Source organism: Lithobates pipiens, unplaced genomic scaffold, assembly GCF_037356315.1.
Source record: "Lithobates pipiens isolate NorthernLeopardFrog02 unplaced genomic scaffold, aLitPip1_a1.2 Scaffold_22, whole genome shotgun sequence".
In the NCBI taxonomy this organism is placed as follows: Eukaryota; Metazoa; Chordata; class Amphibia; order Anura; family Ranidae; genus Lithobates; species Lithobates pipiens.
The window spans coordinates 346,458,531-346,482,497 of record NW_027507784.1 but is presented as its reverse complement, the minus strand read 5'-3'; the positions used below and the strand labels follow the sequence as shown (position 1 = coordinate 346,482,497).

Genomic DNA, 23,967 nt, shown 5'->3' with positions numbered 1-23,967 from the left:
GCCTTGATGGGCTGTCTGCACAAAGGGGCGTTCCTGGGCAGGGCTGTATTTGCATAGGTAACGCCCACATGTGACATTGAGCCTCCATGATTGAAAGAGCTGAAAATCCAATAAATGAAAGGGGCGGGGCCAGGGACAATCAATCTGGAGCCTTCAGTCCTGATGCAAGCAGTGGGAGGAATTATGCAAATATCAAAATGCCTTTTAAGGGGGGGGGGGGCGGGTGTCAGTCTGGAGGAGTGGGCGTTCCCAGACAGGCTGTATTTGCATAGGTAACGCCCACATGTGACGCCGGGCCCCGTCTCTATGATTGGAAGAACTGAAAATCCAATGAACGTAAGGGGCGGGGCCTGGGGGGGACAATCAAGCTGGAGCCCTCAGTCCTGATGCAAGCAGTGGGAGGAGTTATGCAAATATAAAAAAAATGCCTTGACGGGGTTGATGTCTGTTTGGAGGAGTGGGCGTTCCTAGACAGGCTGTATTTGCATAGGTAACGCCCACATGTGACGCCGAGCCTCGTCTCTATGATTGGAAGAACTGAAAATCCAATGAATGAAAGGGGGCGGGGCCAGAGACGGTCTGGCTAGGGAGGAAAGAGTTAGATGATGCAGGGCGTCCTCCAGCTAGGAAATGAGGGTGGGGCTCTAAATGAGGGCGGGGCTCTATCTGACGTGCTGCCGCTTGTAATGCACATTGTGAGAAGCTCGCAGTGTTCAGTGAAATCAGAGGAAGACCTCCCATTCCAGGGGGAGGAGCCTGTTGGGACGTTATGGCGTATACGGGGGATGAAGGGCGTCACCATTTCACGGTTTGACATGTTTGGTGTCGATTTTCTCGGCTTTTATATTTTACAAATTGCATTGGTGTGCCCTGAAGATAACTTTGGTGTATTTATAGTGACATTTTGCATTTTATAAGCCGTTGCACTGATATGGTGACATAAAATAATGGGAACCGCCCACCATTTCATTCTCCGGGGTCTTCGATGACCTTCGGGGGGTTTTAAGTAATCTTCAGACCTAAAAGGATTTTTTAAATGTGCAAAAAAAAAAAAATTACAAAACCGTTTCCGGCAGAGGAAGGGTTAAAGGAATTCTGCATTTATTTTTTATTTTTTTATTGTTTCCCTTTAAATCCAATGACTTACCTGTGCGCTCCCCGGGAGGGGGTGTGGCCTTTCTGTAATAGGACAGGAGAAGGGGGCGGGTTCGGGATTCTATGGGAGGAGCCAGTCACTCCGGTGACAGGCAGTGGGCCGGATCAGTGCCGAGAAAGGGAGGTGGATGGCAAAGTGTGGGAGGAGTCGGTCGGTGGTTTATAGACGAGTGGGCGGGGATAGTGATTCGCAATGGCTTGAGGGGGCGTGGTCATCGTCTTTCCCGCCTCCCAAAGGCGCTCTGCACTTTCCGGCGGTTGCTGGTTTCCATGGAGACACTTCCGGGCGGCAGAGACAAGTGAGGAGAGAAGAGTGAGGAGGATGGCGAGAGCGGGGGGAGGCAAGGTGAGATCTGAGGGGGAGACGAGGTGAGATCTGAGGGGGGGGAGACACAGGGGGGAGACTAGGTGAGATCTGAGGGGGGACACAGGGGGGAGACGAGGTGAGATCTGAGGGGGGACACAGGGGGGAGACGAGGTGAGATCTGAGGGGGGGACACAGGGGGGAGACGAGGTGAGATCTGAGGGGGGGACACAGGGGGGAGACGAGGTGAGATCTGAGGGGGGGGACACAGGGGGGAGACGAGGTGAGATCTGAGGGGGGGGACACAGGGGGGAGACGAGGTGAGATCTGAGGGGGGAGACGAGGTGAGATCTGAGGGGGGGGACACAGGGGGGAGACGAGGTGAGATCTGAGGGGGGGGACACAGGGGGGAGACGAGGTGAGATCTGAGGGGGGGGACACAGGGGGGAGACGAGGTGAGATCTGAGGGGGGGGACACAGGGGGGAGACGAGGTGAGATCTGAGGGGGGGGGCACAGGGGGGAGACGAGGTGAGATCTGAGGGGGGGGACACAGGGGGGAGACGAGGTGAGATCTGAGGGGGGGGGCACAGGGGGGAGACGAGGTGAGATCTGAGGGGGGAGGAGGGGTGTAGATGAGGCCGCTGTGACTTTGATCAGATTGGATGATTCCTTTCATGTGATGTTTCAGGTCGTCTCTTCTGGGAGGATTTCGGTTCCGGTCCGACCCCAGAGCTGTAGGAGGAGGTAGGTATCCTCCCTCCATAAGACCTCCACACCTCTCTTCCCAACCCCCATCACTCATCTTTCTCCTCTCTGCAGGACCGCCACCAGGAAGATCTCCACCACCTCCGCCGACTCCGGATACTCCCTGTGCTCCACCGACTCCGAGGATCAGGTCAGTGTGATAATAATCCTGATCATGTGACCAAGCCAGAGTGATAATAACCTTCGCCCCGTCTCCTGGCTCCCTTTTTTATCCAAACTCCTTGAACGTCTGTCTGGTCTACAACCGGCTGAGTGACCCCCTCGCCAAGAAGAACCTCCTTTATTCAGTTTGGATTCCGCCCTCAACACTCCAGAAACTTCTCTCCTAAAACTTGCAAATGATCTGCTAACAGCTAAACCCAATAGAATCTATTCTGTACTCTTAAGCCCCCATACACACTATCAGATTATCTGCTGAGTTTTTCCTTCAGATTTACCAAAACCATATAATATGAGGACAAACCTTAGGAGTTTCAATGTGTGCGCAATCAGGCCGGCCCTTCTACTACATGGTTTTGGTAAAGGAAAAACTCAGCAGATAATCTGATAGTGTGTATGGGGCTTTAGTCCTCTCTGCTGCCTTTGACACGGTGGACCTCCTTTCTTCTTCCTTCTTCCTCCTTCTTCCTTCTTCTTCCTCCTTCTTCCTTCTTCTTCCTTTCTTCTTTCTTCTTTCTTCTTTCTTCTTCTTATTCTCCTTTATTCTTCCTCCTTCTTCCTCCTTCTTCCTTCTTCTTCCTTCTTCCTCCTTCTTCTTCTTTCTGTTGGGGTCCCTCAAGGTTCTGTTCTTGGACCTCTCCTATTCTCCATCTACACCTCCTCCCTGGGTCAGGTGATCGCCTCCCATGGCTTCCAATACCATCTCTTATGCTGACGACACCCAAATCTATCTCTCCAGTCTCCTCACGTATCATTAATTTACTATCAGATATCTCAGCCTGGATGTCACATGACTTCCTCAAACTCAGTCTATCCAAAACTAACTCCATGTTCTCCTTCCCCTGATCTCTCTAATCAATAGCGCTACTATCAGCCCTTCCCGCATGCCAAGGTTCTGGGTGTGACTCTGGACTCTGAACTCCTTCTTTCGGCCCCACATCCAAACCCTTTACAGATCTCAACCTCTGCAACATCTCCAAAATACGCCCTTCCTAACCAATGACCCCAAAAAACTCCTCCCATTCCACTCCCTGGTCATCTCCCACCTCGACTACTGCAACCCCCTCCTCACAGGATTACCTTTTACATAGGCCACACCCCCTTCAGTCCATCATGAATGCTGCTGTCGGGCTCATCCACCTTACCAACCACTCCGTGTCCCCCCGCCCCTCTCTGTCTGTCCCCCGCCCCTCTCTGTCTGTCCCCCGCCCCTCTCTGTCTGTCCCCCGCCCCTCTCTGTCTGTCCCCCGCCCCTCTCTGTCTGTCCCCCCCGCCCCTCTCTGTCTGTCCCCCCCGCCCCTCTCTGCCCGTCCCCCGCCTTCTAGATTGTAAGCTCTAAGGAGCAGGGCCCTCTGATCCCTCCTGTATTGTATGCTAACTGTACTGTCTGTCCCCATGTTGTAAAGTGCTGCGCAAACTGTTGGCACTATATAAATCCTGTATAGTAACAATAATTGTACTGATCATGTGACCAGGCCGGAGTGATAGTAGTGATCACGTGACCAGGCCAGCCTGATAATAATACTGATCACGTGACCAGGTCAGACTGATGATACTGATCATGTGACCAGGTTGGACTAATAATACTGATCACGTGACCAGGTCAGACTGATGATACTGATCATGTGATCAGGTTAGAGAGCTCTCTCTTCTAATTGGACAATAGTCGGTGCAGATTTCTGGTTTGTCTGGTGCTCAGTTTTGCTCTCATTGCAGGTTTTAGTCATCAATAAAGGATTGGATCGATGTGCGGCTTTATTACAAGACATCCTGCATTGCGAGGCACGAGGTACGGACTCCTCCTGCACACTTCCTTATGTCATGTTTCTTCTTTAAGAGGTTGAACAGTCAGATTGTACCCCTCCCCCTCCCAGGAGATTGGAGTATTTAAAGCACAACTCCGTAATCAGCATAATAAATATCCCCGGGGGCCCCTCCCTAGATATGCAGAGAGAGCAAAACCAAACTACCTAATGTGTGTGTGATTTATATATATATATATAACAATAAATATTTCTTCCTGCTCCCTTTAACCTGGGAACCCTGACTTGTGCTGTGGGTGAGGGGTTCCCAGACACGCCCACTGTAAGCTCTTTGCTGTCTCTCACATACAGAGAGCACTATGAAGTTTCTCAGTAGGAGCTGCCTGGCCACTTTCTGTGTGATTGATGACACAGTAAGGAGGGAGAGGAAGTTAACCACTTCGCATTCAGGCCAATTCTGACATTTCTCTCCTACATGTAAAATTCATAATTTTTTTGGTAGAAAATTACATAGAACCCCCAAACATTATATATATATATATATATATATATATATATATATATATATATATATATATATATATATATATATATATATATATATATATATATATATATATGTTTTTTTTTTAGCAAAGACCCTAGAGAATGCAATGGCGGTTGTTGCAATTTTATCTTGCACGATATTTGCGCAGCAATTTTTCTAACACGTTTTTTTTCAGAAAAAAAAAAGTTTCATGCTAAAAAAAAAAAAAAAAAAAACAGTAACGTTAGCCCAATTTTTTTTGCATAATGTGATAGATGAAGATACGCCGAGTAAATAGATACCCAACATGTCACGCTTCAAAATTGCACGCGCTCGTGGAATGGCGCCAAACTTTGGTATTTAAAAACCCCCATAGGCGACGCTTTAAAAATTTTTTACTGGTTACATGTTTTGCATTACAGAGGAGGTCTAGTGCTAGAATTATTGCTCTTGCTCTAACGTTCGCGGCGATACCTCACATGTGTGGTTTGCACACCGTTTTCATATGTGGGCGGGCCTTACGTATGCGTTCGCTCCTGCGTACGAGCTCACGGGGACAGGGGCGCTTTAAAATTTTTATTTTTTTTATTGTTAATTTTACTTTTATTTTTTTAGCTTGACACTTAGGAATAAAAGTAATACTTTTTTTTTATTATTATTCCAAGGAATGTAAGCATCCCTTGTAATAGGAATATGGCACGATCGGACCTATTTACAGTAAGGCCCCACATCTCACCTCCAGGCTGGGAAGCCTAAAATAATAATAAAAAAATAAAAAAAAACGATCCTGGCTTCCCAGCCAAATCGGCACCATTAGTTTGAATGCAGAGGCCGGGCGTGACGTCATAACATCGTGCCCGGCCTCCTAACAATCATAGAGACTCTGGGGACCATCTGGTCCGCTGGAAATCTCTATGGTATCATCCGGGGGCCGGCGGATCATGTGACTGACTCACCAATGGAAGCGGTGAGTCGGTAGAAGCACCGGAGGGGGGGGGGCCCTCCCACCGCCCGTAAGAACGATCAGGCGGTGGATCAGCCGCTATGATCGTTCTTATGGTGCAGGGAATCACCGGCTGAAAATGCTGATATTTGAATGATGTCTGTAACCTCAGGCATCATTCAGATATACCCCCGGAAAGTCAAGGATGTCCCTGGACGTACTTTGGGCGGGAAGTGGTTAAATTACAGGAAACGCTCCCAGTGAACATGCTGATATTGGCACAGTTGCAGGGTTTGCTGGACAGAATTAGTAGCTGAGGTTTTCAGTCCCCCCTGTAGTATTAAGGTTATCATTTTTCAGTCCTGCCGTTGTATATAGTGCTGTGATTACTTTGTGTTTTCAGTCTTTATCCCTCTGTTACCCTAAATGCAGACAAGGCAACAAAACCGCCCAAAGCAACCTTTCCAAGAACCCATTGTAAATCATCTGTGAAAGTGAAGAAGATCGCAGTGAAGAAGCCGTCTACCGCATCACATGTGCACAGAGAGAAAGGTAAGTGGGTAGAGTCTCTGCTGTCCAATCACTGACCTCATCCTATGATGCTGCGGGGGGGGGGGGGGGGGGGTAGGGGGGGAGGAGTGTCTCTGCTGTCCATTCACTGAGCTCATTCTGTGATGTCATGGCAGAGGAGGGTGGGGGAGGAGTTTGAGGTCTCTGCTGTCCAATCACTGACCTCATCCTATGATGCGGAGGAGGAGGAGTGTCGGGTCTCTGCTGTCCAATCACAGAGTTCATCCTATGATGCTGTGGAGGAGGAGTGTCGGGTCTCTGCTGTCCAATCACTGACCTCATCCTATGATGCTGCGGGGGGGGGGGGTAGGGGGGGAGGAGTGTCTCTGCTGTCCATTCACTGAGCTCATTCTGTGATGTCATGGCAGAGGAGGGTGGGGGAGGAGTTTGAGGTCTCTGCTGTCCAATCACTGACCTCATCCTATGATGCGGAGGAGGAGGAGTGTCGGGTCTCTGCTGTCCAATCACAGAGTTCATCCTATGATGCGGAGGAGGAGGAGTGTCGGGTCTCTGCTGTCCAATCACTGACCTCATCCTATGATGCTGTGGAGGAGGAGTGTCCGGTCTCTGCTGTCCAATCACTGACCTCATCCTATGATGTGGAGGAGGAGGGGTGTCAAATCTTTGCTGTCCAATCACAGAGTTCATCCTATGATGCTGCGGTGGAGGTGGGTGGGAAGGAGTGTCAGGTCTGTGCTACCCAATCACTGAGATCATCCTGTGATGCCATGGCAGAGGAGAGTGGATGGGAGTTCATGGTCTCTGCTGTCCAATTACTGAGCTCCTCCTATGATTACATCACTTAGGAGGGTAGAGGGGGGGGAAGTCCCTCCTCTGTGCTGTCCAATCACTGAGTTCATACGGTTATGCCAAGGCAGAGGCAGGTAGAGGGGAAGTTCCTGGTCTATGCTGTCCAATCACTGAGCTCATCCTATGATGTTATGGCAGAGGCGGGTAGAGGGGAAGTTCCTGGTCTATGCTGTCCAATCACTGAGCTCATCCTATGACAGGAATCTGCAATTAGCAGACCTCCAGCTGTTACAAAACTACAAGTCCCATCATGCCTCTGCCTCTGGGTGTCATGCTGTGGCTGTCAGAGTCTTGCTATGCCTCATGGGATTTGTAGTTCTGCAACAGCTGGAGGTCCGCTAATTGCATATCTCTGTCCTATGATGTCATGGCAGAGGTGGGTAGAGGGGAAGTTCCTGGTCTATGCTGTCCAATCACTGACCTCATCCTATGATGCTGTGGAGGAGGAGTGTCAGGTCTCTGCTGTCCAATCAATGACCTCATCCTATGATGTGGAGGAGGAGGGGTGTCAAATCTTTGCTGTCCAATCACAGAGTTCATCCTATGATGCTGCGGTGGAGGTGGGTGGGAAGGAGTGTCAGGTCTGTGCTACCCAATCACTGAGATCATCCTGTGATGCCATGGCAGAGGAGAGTGGATGGGAGTTCATGGTCTCTGCTGTCCAATTACTGAGCTCCTCCTATGATTACATCACTTAGGAGGGTAGAGGGGGGAAGTCCCTCCTCTGTGCTGTCCAATCACTGAGTTCATACGGTTATGCCATGGCAGAGGAGGGTAGAGGGGAAGTTCCTGGTCTATGCTGTCCAATCACTGAGCTCATCCTATGATGTTATGGCAGAGGCGGGTAGAGGGGGAAGTTCCTGGTCTATGCTGTCCAATCACTGAGCTCCTCCTATGACAGGAATCTGCAATTAGCGGACCTCCAGCTGTTACAAAACTACAAGTCCCATCATGCCTCTGGGTGTCATGCTGTGGCTGTCAGTGTCTTGCTATGCCTCATGGGATTTGTAGTTCTGCAACAGCTGGAGGTCCACTAATTGCATATCCCTGTCCTATGATGTCATGGCAGAGGCGGGTAGAGGGGAAGTTCCTGGTCTATGCTGTCCAATCGCTGAGCTCATCCTATGATGTCATGGCAGAGGTGGGTGGAGGGGAAGTTCCTGGTCTATGCTGTCCAATTACTGAGCTCCTCCTATGATGTCATGGCAGAGGAGGGTGGAGGGGAAGTTCCTGGTCTATGCTGTCCAATCACTGAGCTCATCCTATGATGTCATGGCAGAGGAGGGTGGAGGGGAAGTTCCTGGTCTATGCTGTCCAATCACTGAGCTCATCCTATGATGTCATAGCAGAGGAGGGTGGAGGGAATTCCTGGGCTGTGTGGTCCTCATTAGACTCTGGAGTTTTTTGTGTAGATCCCATAATACAAATCATCTTATTTTCCCTTTTTACAGTTATTGTCAGGAAGTTGGCACCTTCAGGGGGTTGTAATAACGTGAAGGGGGAGGGACCCCCTGTGACCGCCTCCTCTCCAGCACTGCCTGTCACTAACTGTGACCGCATACAGACCCAGATGCAACTTCTGAACAGAGCCGCCTGCAATGCTGCCTCAGCACCAGGTATACGAAAACTGCACGACTCTCCTTATTTCTTGTTTCAATTTGTGGATTTTTTTATTCATTTTTTGTTAATGAATCCATTTTAAGTGCATGCAGCGGATTCCAGTGGCAGGACTTGGCAGACTCGTACAGCTTGGATCACTCGGCCTGTACAAAGAAATGACCGATCGCATGTCTCCGCCCCCAACCTGCAGTTGGGGACATACCAGCAAACAAGGTTGAACACCCATCCCTAACCGCACATACCTGCTGTGTAAAGGAGGCCTTCATATATGACAAAGGATTCCCAAAGCACTGTGTGACCTAAAGAGAGATCACAGAATCTGCATGCCTGTAGGCCGGCTTTGTCTAATTGAAACCTTTTTGTTTGGAGCCGCCCATTTATTATGCAAATATGAAAATGCCTTGATGGGCGGGTGTCTGGAGGAGTGGGTGTTCCTAGGCAGAGTGTATTTACATAGGTAACATGTTTTTTTTTTTTGGTCATGTGACTTGTTGGTGATTTTTCACTTTTTTTTATATAATTGTAACCAATTCTTTTGTAAATTTGAATTGTGACATTAATTCTGAGTGACGTTAAATTTGCAGCTCCTGAATCCGCTGTAATGTTCAACTACCGCCTGCCGACATCAACCCCGACCCTGTCACCGCAACAGTCAGCAAACCCCCCGGTGAGAAATGTCGTCAGGGCGAGCCTACATGGATCTATGGAGGAGGGGGTTACCCTATTGCTCACATACATGGATCTATGGAGGAGGGGGTTACCCTACCACTCACATGCGTGGATCTATGGAGGAGGGGGTTACCCCAAAACTCGCATACATGGATCTATTGGGGGGGGTAGAGGGGTTACCCTACCACTCACATACATGTATCTATGGAGGAGGGGGTTACCCTACCACTCACATGCGTGGATCTATGGAGGAGGGGGTTACCCTACGATTCACATGTGTGGATCTATGGAGGAGGGGGTTACCCTACCACTCACATACATGGATCTGTGGAGGAGGGGGTTACCCCAAAACTCACATACATGGATCTATTGGGGGGGGGGGGCGGGTAGAGGGGTTACCCTACCACTCACATACATGTATCTATGGAGGAGGAGGTTACCCTACCACTCACATACATGGATCTATGGAGGAGGGGGTTACCCCAAAACTCACATACATGGATCTATTGGGGGGGGGGATAGAGGGGTTACCCTACCACTCACATACATGTATCTATGGAGGAGGGGGTTACCCTACCACTCGCATACATGGATCTATGGAAAAGGGGGTGATCCTACCAGTCACATACATGGATCTATGGGGGAGGGGGTTACCCTACAGCTCGGGGACTGATGATGATTCTGTTTGTTTTGCAGGATGCCGGCTATGGAGTGTATTACCAGTCTCTGCCACTAGGGGGAGCAGCTCACTTTCCATCAGTTAGTTCAGCAGCCCTGTCACACTCTGTGCCGCCCGCAGCCTGTAATGTACAAGCACCTGTGCAGCAAACTTCCAACGCTTCCTCCTATCAGCCGACCCGCCAAGCTGATTTATTATTGCAGTCCACTAATTATATGAACCAGATACGGGACTCTGATCTCCTGCAGTGTGTGGCCGCACATTTGGCACAGCTGGGTAATCGGGAAGCAACAAACGCACCCGAGCCTGAAAAAGAGAGACTTCTGACCGAGACTGAGGAGGTGTCCAGTGATGAGGAGGAGGAGGAGGAGGTCATGATGGACAAGGCCGTGGCAAGAGACATCAGCTGTCAGACGAGCTTCAGCAACCAGAAAATGAGCAGCCCCGAAAAAACCGAACGGAAGATCAGAACAGTCAAATATCTTCTGGGAGAGATAAAGGCTCTAGTGGTTGATCGAGGTATCAATCACTTCTCAGTACTAATCAGGGGTCTTCAAACTACGGCCCTCCAGTTGTTCAGGAACTACAATTCCCATCATGCCTAGTCATGTCTGTGACTCTCAGAGTTTTACAATGCCTCATGGGATGTGTAATTCAGCAACAGCTGGAGAGCCGTAGTTTGAAGATTCCTGGTACTAATGATAGTTGTCCTGCTCTTCCTTCTCGGTACTAATGATAGTCGTCCTGCTCTTCCTTCTCGGTACTAATGATAGTCGTCCTGCTCTTCCTTCTCAGTACTAATGATAGTCGTCCTGCTCTTCCTTCTCAGTACTAATGATAGTCGTCCTGCTCTTCCTTCTCAGTACTAATGATAGTCGTCCCGCTCTTCCTTCTCAGTACTAATGATAGTTGTCCCGCTCTTCCTTCTCAGTACTAATGATAGTTGTCCTGCTCTTCCTTCTCAGTACTAATGATAGTCGTCCCGCTCTTCCTTCTCAGTACTAATGATAGTCGTCCTGCTCTTCCGTGGGGTGTGGGATCCAGGGGTCCAATTAGAATATTGTGTGTGTCCTCTATCTGTGCACCTAACCCCTTATTACTATATGCATTGCTGATAGAGGCCTGGGTGATCCTGCCATTTCCCTGGACTTCCTTTATTCTTGGCAACAATGGTATTGCTGCCGATCCTCTGGCTTCTACTTTGCCCCCCCCCCCCCCTATAAGGAAGTTGAGCACTTCCTCTTTTTTCCTCTGGGTGCCGCCTCACCTGACACCTTGCATTGGATTGTGGGGTGACTTCGGCAGGTTGACTGGCAGAAGCTCCTTCTCTCCAACTAGAGGCCGCATGAGACACTCTTCAGCGGCTTGTGAAACGGCTCTAGCACAATGATTGACAGCAGCTCCTTCTTCCTAGTGATCTACCCTACCTGATCATCTCCAGTGGCTTGCAGGGTGATTGACAGAAGCTCCTTGTACCCAGCTAGCCACCACATGTGGCACTCTTCAGCAGCTTGAGGGCGAGCTCCAGCAGGGTGATTGACGGCAGCAATGGAACTTCCTGCAGTGTTGCCTTCAGGCAGCATCACAGGTTGTCTGCTATCTCCATGTATCAACCTCAGCGTGTGGAGCAAGGTCAGGATTATCACATGAGTGCTATATAATAAAAACGTTAAGATATTTTTCCCAATATGATTATAAACAGTCATTCACCTGGCTCACACGGCCAGGTTACAGTGGGTTTACATAAACTATAACAGTAGCTGAGATTGAGATTTTCCTCAAAACATACACCGCCACTTCCCATTAAGATTCATGAAGTCAGGAAGGTAAAGTGAGTGTCAGACGTTTCCTGAGATCTTCCATAGACTGTATTTTATGACATTGATCTGACGTGTGTTTGCAGATGACGGGGAAGCTCTGCGTCTGGTTACGGAGCTGGAGCACAACGTGTCTCTTCTGCCGGCGGTGGTGGGGAGTACGAATGTTCATGCGGAGATCGCACTGGCCCTGCAGCCCTTGAGGAGCGATAATGCCCAGCTGAGGAGGTGAGTGACGGCAAGGTGTCACAAGTGCCGAATTCTTCCTGTTCGGTGTCTCTGGATTAGAGTGTGAACCCCAGAAGTGCGCAGGAGAAAAACAGCGGAGAAAATGATTTGCTCCCCTGTAGATTGTTTTGCCCACTTACATAGAAATGAAGGGTCTTTAAAGCGGAGGTCCACCCTAAAGTGGACCTTCCGCTCATCGGAACCCTCCCCCCCTCCGGTGCCACAATCGGCACCTTTCAGGGGGGAGGGGGGTGCAGTTACCTGGATAATCCAGGTAACTGCACCCACTTCCGGGATAGCTCTCTGCGGAAAGGGGCGTAACTTACGCCCCTTTCCGCAAGTGCCCGCCCCTTCCCGCAAGTGCCCCGCTGCCTGCTGGGAAACACACAGATCCCAGAGGCAGCGGGGAGCGTCCTTATAGCGCAGCGCGATTCGCGCATGCGCAGTAGGGAACCGGGAAATGAAGCCGAAAGGCTCCATTTCCTGATTCCCATACCCAAGATGGCGGCGGCAGGACCCGACAGACGACCTAGAGATCGGCTTCGGGTGCCGACATCGCGGGCGCGCTGGATAGGTAAGTGTCACTATTTAAAAAGTCAGCAGCTGCAGTATTTGTAGCTGCTGGCTTTTAAAAAAAAAAAAAAAAAAAACGCGGAGTCCCGGTGGACTCCCGCTTTAATTTTTATCAGAGGTGTATTTTATATGATAGAGACAGAATATCAACCAAAAATCCAGAAAAAACACAAATGTTATAAATGGAGTTGCAGTTCAGTGAGTAAAATAAGTATTTGATCACCAAGTAAAACATGACTTAGTAGTTGGTGGAGAAACCCTTGTTGGTGATCACAGAGGTCAGACGTTTCTTGTAGGTGGTGATGAGGTTTCGCACATCTCAGGAGGGATTTTTCTCCTCTCTTCTCTACAGATCTTCTCTAAATCCTGAAGGTTTCTTGGCAACTCGAAGTTTCAGCTCCCTCCATACATTTTCTATAGGATTAATGTTTGGAGACTGGCTAATGACACTGGCAGGGAAGGGGTTAACGGCAGCGATCAAAGGGTTAAAGTGGAAGTCCATGTAAAATCTAAAATACCTGCCTCTCTATAGACACCGGGTATCTAACACTAACCTCTCTATCCCTGTAAAGAAAAGAGGAGCATACATACATACATACATACATACATGCATACATGCATACATACATACATACATACATACATACATACCTTTTTTGGAAGCCGATCTCCAGCGCCGGATGCTCCGCAGGAGACACTGAAGTCAATGGCTGTGAAATGAATGGGAAGTTACGTCACCCATAGAGTTACTATGGGGCTTCCGTCTGTCCTGCGTCTTCTCTGCAACCGCCTACACACAGAAGCCGCGGCTGACCGTTTAGTGTGGGATCCGGCGCCACGCCAGAGCTGATGCACATGCCTGTCGGTCGCGATGACTGCCGAGCACCTGCGATCGCTCCACACAGAGGCAGAATAGAGATCTGTCAATGTAAACAGACAGATCTCCATGCTGTCAGGGGTGAGGAGAGCGATCTGTTGTTCATACTAAGTATGAACAGCGATATGTCTCCTCACCCAGGTAGTCCCATCCCCCCACAGTTTGAACCACTCCCTAGGTAACACTGTTAGCCCCTTCTTTGCCAGTGACATTTACACAGTAATCGGTGCATTTTTTTTTTTTTTTTATATATAGCACTGATCGCTGTATAAATGCCAATGGTCCCAAAAATGTGTCAAGTGTCTGATCTGTCCGCCATAATGTTGCAGTGCCGATTTAAAAATCGCTGATTACTGCCATTACTAGTAAAAAAAAAAAAATGCAATAAATCTTTCCCTTGTTTTAGAGATGCTGTTTATTGTTGTTGTTATTATTATTATTATTATTATACATGATTTATGTTGCGCCAACAATTTACGCAGCGCTTTGCAATGTATGGGGGGGGGGAACAACACGATTACAGTACAGTTCAAATACAAAAGGTACAAGCAGGAGGTCCTGGGAGGACGCTATAACTTTTGTGCAAACCAATCAACTTACACACACACGCACATATAAAATATATAAAATTTCTTTTTATTACCAAAAATATGTAGAAGAATACATATCGGCCTAAACTAAGGAAGAAATTAGCTGTTTAAAAAAAAAAAAAAAAATTGGGGATATTTATTATAGCAAAAAGTACAAAATATTGTGTGGTGTTGGTTTTTTTTTTTTTGTTTTATAGCGCAAAAAATAAAAACCTCAGAGGTGACCAAATGCCACCAAAAGAAAGCTCTATTGGCCTATTGGTGGGGGTAAAAAAGACGTCAATTTTGTGTGGGTACAGCGTCACACGACAGCGAAATTGTCAGTTAAAGCTACGCATTGACTTATCACAAAAAAATGGCCTGGTCATTAAGGGGGGTAAACCTTTCCGGGGCTGAAGTGGTTAAATGTGTTTCCTGGGAGTGCTTGCTAACTGTGTGGGGGATGGTCTGACTGGGGAAAGACAGAGATCCCCATTTCTGCTTAGCAGAAACACAAGACCCTGACAGAATGGCGATCATCCTTGTTTACATAGGCAGACCTCCGTTCTGTGTCTCCTCGGGAACGATCACAGGTGGCCAGCGGTCTACCCCTCTGCCAGGGATGATCACGCCCCGGGCAGCGCGTGTGCCCCATAGAGCTCCTGAACGAAGTGATGTACAGGTACATGATTACACGCAGGAGAGCTGACTTACCCTAGGACGTGCATGTTGGGTGGTCGGCAAGTGGTTAATCCACACTATTCCATAACCCCCCACCACCTCCTGAGGGTTAAAACTGAACACCTTCTGTAGAAGATAGTAGAGCTCAGTTACTCTGACATCTCACATAATATAATAACACTTCAGCAGCATCTGTTAATTATGACCTCTAATATTTGACTATTTCCAGGAGACTGCGAATACTGAACCAGCAGCTGAGAGATCGGGAGAGAACGGCGAGATCGGAGGAGCAGAGCGATGAAGGTGAGTCTGTGGCCAGGATTCAGGAGCACCCATATCCTTTCTGCCCCACCCCACCCCGCCACGCCACCTCCACCTCCACAAATTCACACTTCCCTCCATCTGATGGAAACTCTTCTGCTGGTTTTGTTTACATCAAAGTCTCACTTTCCCGGCCCGTCTACACATTACAACCCCATAGACCTTCTTTTGAAATCTTCTCCAGCCTTGGGATACAACCCTGTAGACATCTCTATAGGGCACTGATGCACACAGGGCAGTAAAGTCTTGTGGCACTGGATGTATACAAGAACCATGACTGCCAAGGCGAGTATAATCTTTTTTTATTTTATTTTTTTATTTGTTTTTTTCAGTTAAATTAAAAACCGGTTTGCACTCGCCTGCTCGTTGTAATAGTATTGCACGGAGTGGCCGTCAACCCCCTCTTCCGGGGTCCCCATCAGTGATTTCTGCAAGTGTCCCCATAGCAAGCCACTTGTAAGTGTTTTACGGGGGATGGGAGGAGGGAACTGCTATTTAAAAAGGGTTACCTTTTAGAGATTGCATTAAAGTGAAAAAAAACTTTTGCCTTTAGAACCACTTTAAAGTGATTATAAAGGAAATAAAAAAAAAAAAACAAGAAGAAAAAAATCTATACTTGCCTGCTCTGCGCAATGGAACAGTGGGGAGGGGGGGGGGGGAGTGCCCTGAGAACTGAGCGATCGGTGGTGTTTGATCGCTCGGCCAGCGGGGGACAGACGGAGCATCCACCTAGGTAAATGATTCAAAAAAAAAAACGTATTCCCATACTTTTCTTTTTAATTGTGTCCCTGAGCCTCATCACTATACAAAAGAGTTGCCTCCAGGGTGGGGTTTTTTTGTTTTTGTTTTTGTTTTTTTGGAGGTCCATGGACCCCGTGTTAAAGATAAATGCTGGGTGAAGCCAGCAGCCATATATGGGGCTTGTCCTGATCCTGAAGGAGAACTCCAGTTTGTTGCCGATCGTTCTATAATGTTTTCGTTGCTCTAATTGTCCCCCCCAGTGACGTCCCTCCAGTCTATGAATGAGACATTACAGCAGCAGCTGATGGAGTCTCAGAAAAGCCTGGAGTCCCAGCAGAATAAAAACAAAGAGCTTCTGAAGGTGGTGGAGACCCAGAAAGAGGAGAACAAAACCCTCTCCCAGGTCATCCAGGAGAAGGAACGGGAAATCCTTCGGATTCTGCAGCAGAAGGACGTCACATCCTCCAGGCTGAAAACCGGTGAGTGTGAAATGGATAAGAACTACAATCTAGTTCAAGGTTATCTGCTGCTGTTTCTAATTAAAAAGTATAAATGTGCAGCACATTAGAAGTAAACACTCTCTGAGATACGTTCAGCTCGGTTACTTCTAACTTCTGATTTATTGGTGGGCGGTGTTAATATTTTATACAGAAAGATACGTCATTGCTATGTCAGTCTAATTGGTACATCTTATTGGTTAAAATACAAGAGAAATGGAGAAACTTGATGCTTGAAGTTTGGTTGAAGCTGGTTCTGTTATCTCATATGCATTCTTCAAATGCATGGGATGTAGGGGGTAGACGCCATCTTTAACTCCAAACAGAGAGTCAATCTGTATACTACATAATAAGTAAGGAGTTGCATAGAAACATGTATACACATAAGCAAATAGACATTTTCTGATTATCATTATGTACATTGGATTCCTTCACAAGTGACCCCCGGAGAACGTTCACCTTCACATCATCTGACCGTCGCACAGGTTCGACTCTGTTTAACCACTTCAGCCCCGGAAGGATTTGCCCCCTTAACGACAAGGCTATTTATTTTTTTGCGATCCGGCACTGCGTCGTTTTAACTGACAATTGTGTGGTGTTGTACCCAAACAAAATTGATGTTGTTTTTTTTTTTTTTTTTTCACCCCCAGAAATGGAGCTTTCCTTGGGTGATATTTGATCACCTCTGCGTTTTTTTATTTTTTAATAAACCAACAAAAAAAGCGACAATTTGAATATAAAATTATATGTGTGTATATATGTGTGTGTGTGTGTGTGTGTGTGTGTGTGTGTGTGTGTATATATATATATATATATATATATATATATATATATATATATATATATATATATATATATATATATATATATATATATATATATAATAAATGACAAAATCCAAATATTTCTGTTTAAAATATCAGCCAGACAAAAAAATCTTATCACAGCGGCGCTTGTATCATATTTAAACACATTTAACTAGCTGACATCAGTGAATACCGTAATTTAATAAAATATCAGCAAGATTATAATAAAATGATACATTTTATTAATTTTAGTAATTTATTCACTGATGCCAGCTAGTTAATGTGTTTAAATTTGATATGAGCGCCGCTGTGATGAGATTTTTTTTTTTTAATGTCTGGCTGATATTTTAGACAGAAATCTTTGATTTTGTCATTTACTATACATTGTTGCTTTTTAAGTGGCTGCTATATGATATATACGTCTGTTGCAGGAAGAGGTGTATATATTTCTGAGATCGCCTGTATTGTCCAGCTTATTAAGACATTGCGCTGAGATAGGAGGAAGAAAGCCACGTTTGTACCAGTATTTTCTCCTTTTGAGAATTTTTTTATAATATAAATATATATATATAAACATGACACTGGCAGGGAAGGGGTTAACACTCGGGGGGGATAAAGTCGAGTTCCATCCAATTTTGAGAGGTGGTCTTAAATGAAAACACCTCTCCACCCCTCATTTTTGGATATTTAAAAAAAATAATAATAATAATTCTAACTTACCTTTTTTTGGAAGTACTAAGAGTGCTTCCGATCCAGCCGGGCTGAAGATGTCACATCCTCTTCTGCAGCGAGCCCCCCCGTTGTCTGCTGGGACCTGCGTGTGTCCCAGAAGACAAGCTGGCCATTCACAAAGTGACTTGCGCAGTCAGAAACCGGTAGTGAAGCCGTAGGGCTCCACTGCTGGTTTCCCTTAGTTGGAATGGCAGCGCCTCCGCCCGATCCGATGGACGGATCGACCTGGGGGGCGCGGCGGCGGCCCCGACATCGCGGGGTCCCTGGACTGGTAAGTGTCCTTATTACAAGTCAACAGCTACAGTGTTTTTCAGCTGCTGACTTAAAAAAAAAAAAAAAAAAAACGATTCGGGGAAACATCGCCTTAAGTGTGTTCTAACTGTAGGGGGGGGGTGGGCTGCCAATGACATCAGAGATCACTATTCCCAATCACTGACATGTCAATAGGCAGAATGGGGAATCTCCTTGATTACATAGGCAGTTCCCTGTTCTGCCTCTGTACACATCGATCGCGGGTTGCCAGCGGATATCGAGTCCACAGGACCTGCAGAGGTCACGCCCGCTATCCTCCTTGCAACAACCAAATGCACAGGTATGTCGGTTCACGCAGGAAAGCCCACCTGCCGCAATAAATGTACATGAGCTGGTCGGCAAGTGACTAATAAACATTTACATTCCAGGCATGCCGGAAACGCTAACTGTCACAGTTGCTTGTGCTCCCAGCCAAACTGTCACCATCAAATGGCTGGTGTCGTAACTGATCACATGTGCAGCACCATGGCAACTGCAGATCAATCAGAGGCCAAGATGGCAGGTTCCTTGGCTGAAAAAAGATAGGAGGGTTTAGTTCTACTTTAAACTGTAAAACCGGCTTAAACCTAACGAGCCTTAAAAACACCCCCTCCCCCTTCCTAATACCTGTGCTGACTCACCTGTGTAAAAGGTGTCTTATATATATATTTTCAGGAAAGTGGAGGGGGACTTTATTTGTGTAGTTACTTTTGCACAGAGTGGCCCCAATCATTGTCTTCTGGGGTCCCCCAATGGTGCTCGCGGCTCCTCCACACATCGGTAAACCCCCTAAGACGAGCGCTCTCCCGGGGGGGTTACCTTGCGGGTGCACTCCTGAGTCCACGCCCTCATCGTTGCATTTGATAGACAGCAGCGGGAGCCAATGGCTGCACTGCTATCAATCTATCCAATCAAGAGCGAAGAACCCCAGGCAGAGAGGTACAGCGCTTCTCCACCGAGGGAACAAATGGGCTCAGGTGAGTAAAACTGAGGGGGGGGGGGGGGGGGTTAGAAGTTCTTTCACCTTAATGCATAGGATGCAAACGCAACCCATTTAAGCCGGTTTTTCAATTTTAAAGTAGAACTAAACCCTCCTATCATTATCAGTTCCACTTTAAAGGCCAAGTTCTGGAGCTTTTCTGCTCATCCCATATAGGGTAGCCAATTCACTTGAATGGACAGCCCTATGTGCGACAAACGCTCCAAAGAAGCTCCAGGACTATTTTTTGAGTGGAATGTGGTGCAATAATGGTAAATTTGGACATAGAGGAGCTGGAATTAAAAGCTTTTTTTCTTTTCTTATTTTATTTTATTTTATTTTTTTAAGTTCTACTGATCCTCCAGAGGATTTGTTTTCATGTGTGGGGGGGGTAATAATGAGACGATGGTCTTTGTGTTTCAGAGTCAGAAGATGCGGTGGGGAACATGAAGAACCTCCAGTTTAGGTTGGAGTCTGCGGAGAAGGAGAATCAGATTCTGGGGATAACACTGCGGCAGAGAGACGTGGAAGTTGCCAGACTGAGAGAACTCACACGGTACGGCAATCTTCACAATTCATAGTGATTGATCTCCAACTAATCCCATTCTTCCAGCACTGGGTGCGATGTGTGAGTACCGCTCAGTCCTGAAGCACTGTGAGCCCAACCTGTGAGTGATGAAGTGCCCTCTGGGGGGGGGGGGGGGTAAACGACAGGCTGGGCACACAGGACATGGGCAGAATGACACAAGTGTCTGTCTGCCATTTTAAAGCAACCTTTTTAGCACCAGGAACTGCCCTTGGGGTGGCCAATTGGAGGTACAGGGACCGGGGTGGAGGTGTTGGATGGGGAAAGCGGTTAATGGAGTTTCTCAAAAAAAAAAAAAAAACTGCACTGCAAAGAGGAACTGTGATTGATTACAGTGCATTCCCCGTCTATCACAGTGCCCCTTGCAGTCATGCCCCTCCCCTGCACAGTCTTACCTTCAGCAGGGCAGAGGCATTTAGCAACCAGCTGCCTGAGCCTATTCTCCCAGGTCAGCTGTAAATCGGGAAAGAGAACGGGAGCTGCCAAACTTCTCATATTAACAAGCGGGTGATTACCTGCTTCTTGTTATGAAAAGTCTCCCGCTTTCTGTCCCGATCTGCAGCTGCTTCGGACCCCCCTTGCTAATAGGATGACATTGACGGAGCCTTGGTAGAATAGACACAGGCTGCTAAATGGCCGCCGCTCCGTGACAGGACTCGCCACCTTCTGTGCGATAGCGGCCACAGACCGGGACTGATGAGCAGCCCGGGGGTTGGGGACCCCTGTGTTAAAGGATCCTCCAGCCACCAAACCGAGGAGGATGTCAGGACAGCATTGTTGGAGTGTGGATAGGTTTGCATTCTTTATTTATATTAAAAAAAAAATTATATATACTGTAGGGGGCAGTGCGGGAGCAAAACCCTTTTTACAGCTACTTCTGGCATTTTACATAAAGAGAAAAAACTTGTTGACTAGCTGGAGTAAAAATAATTGGGTCTGGGTGCCATTAGATGTTCTCAGTCTTTTGGGTTTAGGGACACAATGTGAGTTCGGGGCCTTGAGGGGACGTCCCCTCCGCTCCATGTACTGGAAGGGTAATTATGCAAGTCGGCTCTGCTTTCTGCAGATGACATCTGGAATTGGTAAGTATAAGAAAAGGATAACCTCCATGGGGGGGGGTGTATAACGCAGTCAGTGAACTTCCTAATCCAGGAAGGTAAGATGGATAGATTGACCCTGTTACTGCAAATATAAAAAATAAAACACACAGGGTTCCTGCAAGAGAAGACACTTCATACTTCCCTCTCCCCGTCTCCTGGACTGGTCTTTGCTCTATTTCTAAGCAAAATCGCCTCCAGTGGTCCATGGCTGTCCCATAGAAAGCACAGGAACAAATAAGACCATGGCGCACAAAGAGAAGGACTTGATGGGGATGTTTCTGGAAGAAAGGCTCTGCATGTAGGATGTAGAGGAAGGTGAGTATTTTAAAGTGTTAACCCAAACATAAATGTACAGATCCTGGTCACTTAAAGCAGATTAAATAGCACAGTGTTTTTCTATGTAATCTGCCCCCCTCTAAATTGTAAAAAAAAAAAAAAACCCTCCCTGAACCTGCCTCTTCCTGTGTATTCCCTCCGGGCTCCGACCACGATAATCAGGGCTGCTGAGCCCTGACCACTGTGGTCCGAGTACATCCTTGCGTCATCCTCAGCCCTTCTCTCCTCCTTCCTTCTTTCTCCTCCTTCTTCCTTCTTTCTCCTCCTTCTTCCTTCTTTCTCCTCCTTCTTCCTCCTCCTCCTTCTCCTTCTTCCTTCTCCTTCCTGTGTCTCTGTCCCCACCCCTCCTCCGCTGCCACTGCTATTTGTAAAATAGCAAAAGTTACAATGCTCACCTCCAGCCCCTCTATTATAGCCTGGTTTAGCACACTGTATTATTCTTTTATAAAAACGAGGCTTGTAAATGCCTGTTTAGCGCGATCTTCAGGCCGGTCACATGACTCTAGGCCAGTTTCCAGGAGGGGCTGAGCGGCCACTTCCCCAGCTGACGTCAGAGGGAGATCTCAGTCCCTCCTGCAGTACCCATACATATATCGGAGCTGTAACGCGGCTGCAAGTTATGTGACCGGCCTGAAGACCGCTATAAACAGGTATTTAGAAGCCTCGGTTTTATAAAAGACTAATGCCGCGTACACACGATCGGAATTCTCGTCGGAAAAAGCTCTGATGGTTTTCCCGACGGAATTCGGCTCAAGCTGTCTTGCCTACACACGGTCACATCAAATTCCGATCGTTTATAACGCGGTGACCTACAACACGTACGACGGGACTAGAAAAAGGAAGTTCAATAGCTCCTGTCTCGTAGTTTTTAGCGTGTCGGAATTGCATACACACGATCGGAATTACAGATAGCATGTTCTCAATTTTCACGACGGAAAAACTTTCAATTTTTGGCTGGCGGGAATTCCGACAGCTAAATTCCGATGGAGCGTACACACGGTCGCATTTTCCGATGAAAAGCTCTCATCGGTCTTTTTCTGGCCGGAATTCTGACCGTGTGTACGCGGCTTAACTGTGTGCTATGCCGGGCTCTAATAGCCAAATTCCACCTTTTTAATGTCCCTTTAAATAGTTTGTTTGGGCCAAGCTGGCCCGGACGAAATATTTTCTGCACTAACAGGCGCTATTTATTGCCTGTATGTAGTCCCGGCTATATACAGTATACAGTGCTGTTCTCTGGCAGTAAGACGGGGACTTCCCACCCCAGTTCTGGAACATAACGGGTTGAGTGCTGCTCAGCCATTCATTGAGAAGCTTTGTATCCTGGATATGAATACAAAGCTTTCTCTCATTGGCTGAGGCTTGGGTCCTCCTCTGCCTGCTTCTCCACATCTGCCAATCGGAGGAAGCTTTTGTCTTCATTCATAGAATACAAAGCTTCCTGTGAACATTTGGGACTACATACAGTTAATACAGCGCACCCAGCAACAGCACCTGTTATTGCACTAAATCGTTCGTTTGGGCCAGCTTGGCCCAAAGGAGCTATTTAAAGGGACATTAAATGTGGGGTTGGAGGTTAAGCCTATTGCACTCATTACATCAATTCTCCATTCCTGTAAACTGAGACTGTAGTGGAGGTGGAGCTTCCCTGCAGACTCGCCAGGCTCAGGATTGGGTATTCCCAATGCACCTTTATTACAAATAAGCAGAAGATTTTACACTGTAAGGGGCGGGGCTTCTACAGGAAGTGATTTATTTTTTATTTTTTGTGGTGACCTTGGCTATACCTGCATTATCTTTATGAATGGGCTGTACACAGGCTGCAGCCACCTGAGCCCTTTATGGCCCGGTGTGCCCACGGCAATCATTCTGCATCGGTAATGAGGGTGGTCACACTTTATTTTTATTTATTTTTTATAATTCTAGGACTCTACAAGCCAGCATGGCCAAACTGCTGTGTGACCTGGGCAAGGACACCCCCAAAGCCAGGCCCGGGGCTCCGCTGACGCAGGCCGCACTGGACAGCTATGAGAAGCAGCTCCACACTGACCAATGTCCGGCCAGCAGCTCCATCATCAGCTACCTGAAGAGACTGGAGATGGATCAAGTGATCCCGGGTTACAGCGATCAGCCGGATCCCGCTGCTTCCGCCTACCAGAAGGAACTGACCTCTGACCCCAGTATTGACTTTATCATTAATTATCAGAGACCGGAGCCCACCATCTCCTCCATCCCCTCCCACAGCCCCAAAAAGCTCCGCCCAGAAGCGAACAGCCGGTCCTGTTCCCTGATCGGCGATGAGTACAAGCCGGATGAGACCACCTATTTACCGCTGGCCAGTAGCCCCCACAAAGCCAACTTTGCACCTTCCGCGCGGCTGATGTGCACCCCACCGAAGATCTGCAGCGCGGAGAGAGACATCGGGGAGAAGATGAATGTCTTCGGTGCTTCCGAGGGGAACCGCCCAATTCAGAGGAGTTTATTCAATGTCCCGGACACGGCGGGTAAGCCCACCAAGACTCGAGATGTAGACGTGCCAAAACCTAAAGAGCCCTCCGGGGGTCATCCTCCCCTCCTCCATCATCTGAGCAACCTCAGAATTACTGACGGTCGTCTGAATGACCACTCGGCGTTCGATGTCATGTCTGCCACATCCGATTGGTCCATTGCCTCTTTCTCCACCTTCACCTCACACGACGAGCAGGATTTCCGCAACGGTCTGGCCTCTCTGGACGCCAATATCGCCAAATTACAGAGGACTTTACAGAGCGCCAACAACAAGTAATGGGGATCTTGGTTCCTGTAAATTATTTTTACATTTATTTTTCTAATGAAATATTTAATAATAAAATTTTTGGTTTGGAAGTGT

General features: G+C 47.7%; 1 protein-coding gene across 1 annotated transcript; it reads left to right on the top strand.

Annotated features, from left to right (window-relative positions):
• Nucleotides 1–1,397: 1,397 nt before the first annotated feature.
• Nucleotides 1,398–23,967, top strand: CCDC14 (coiled-coil domain containing 14). Its single transcript, XM_077449739.1, has 13 exons — nt 1,398–1,501; nt 2,149–2,204; nt 2,280–2,355; nt 4,101–4,173; nt 6,049–6,168; nt 8,448–8,612; nt 9,201–9,283; nt 9,982–10,483; nt 11,868–12,009; nt 14,939–15,012; nt 16,032–16,250; nt 19,500–19,632; nt 23,025–23,967. Exons 1-13 carry the CDS (start codon nt 1,478–1,480, stop codon nt 23,881–23,883), a joined length of 2,526 nt encoding a protein of 841 aa, XP_077305865.1. The 5' UTR covers nt 1,398–1,477; the 3' UTR covers nt 23,884–23,967.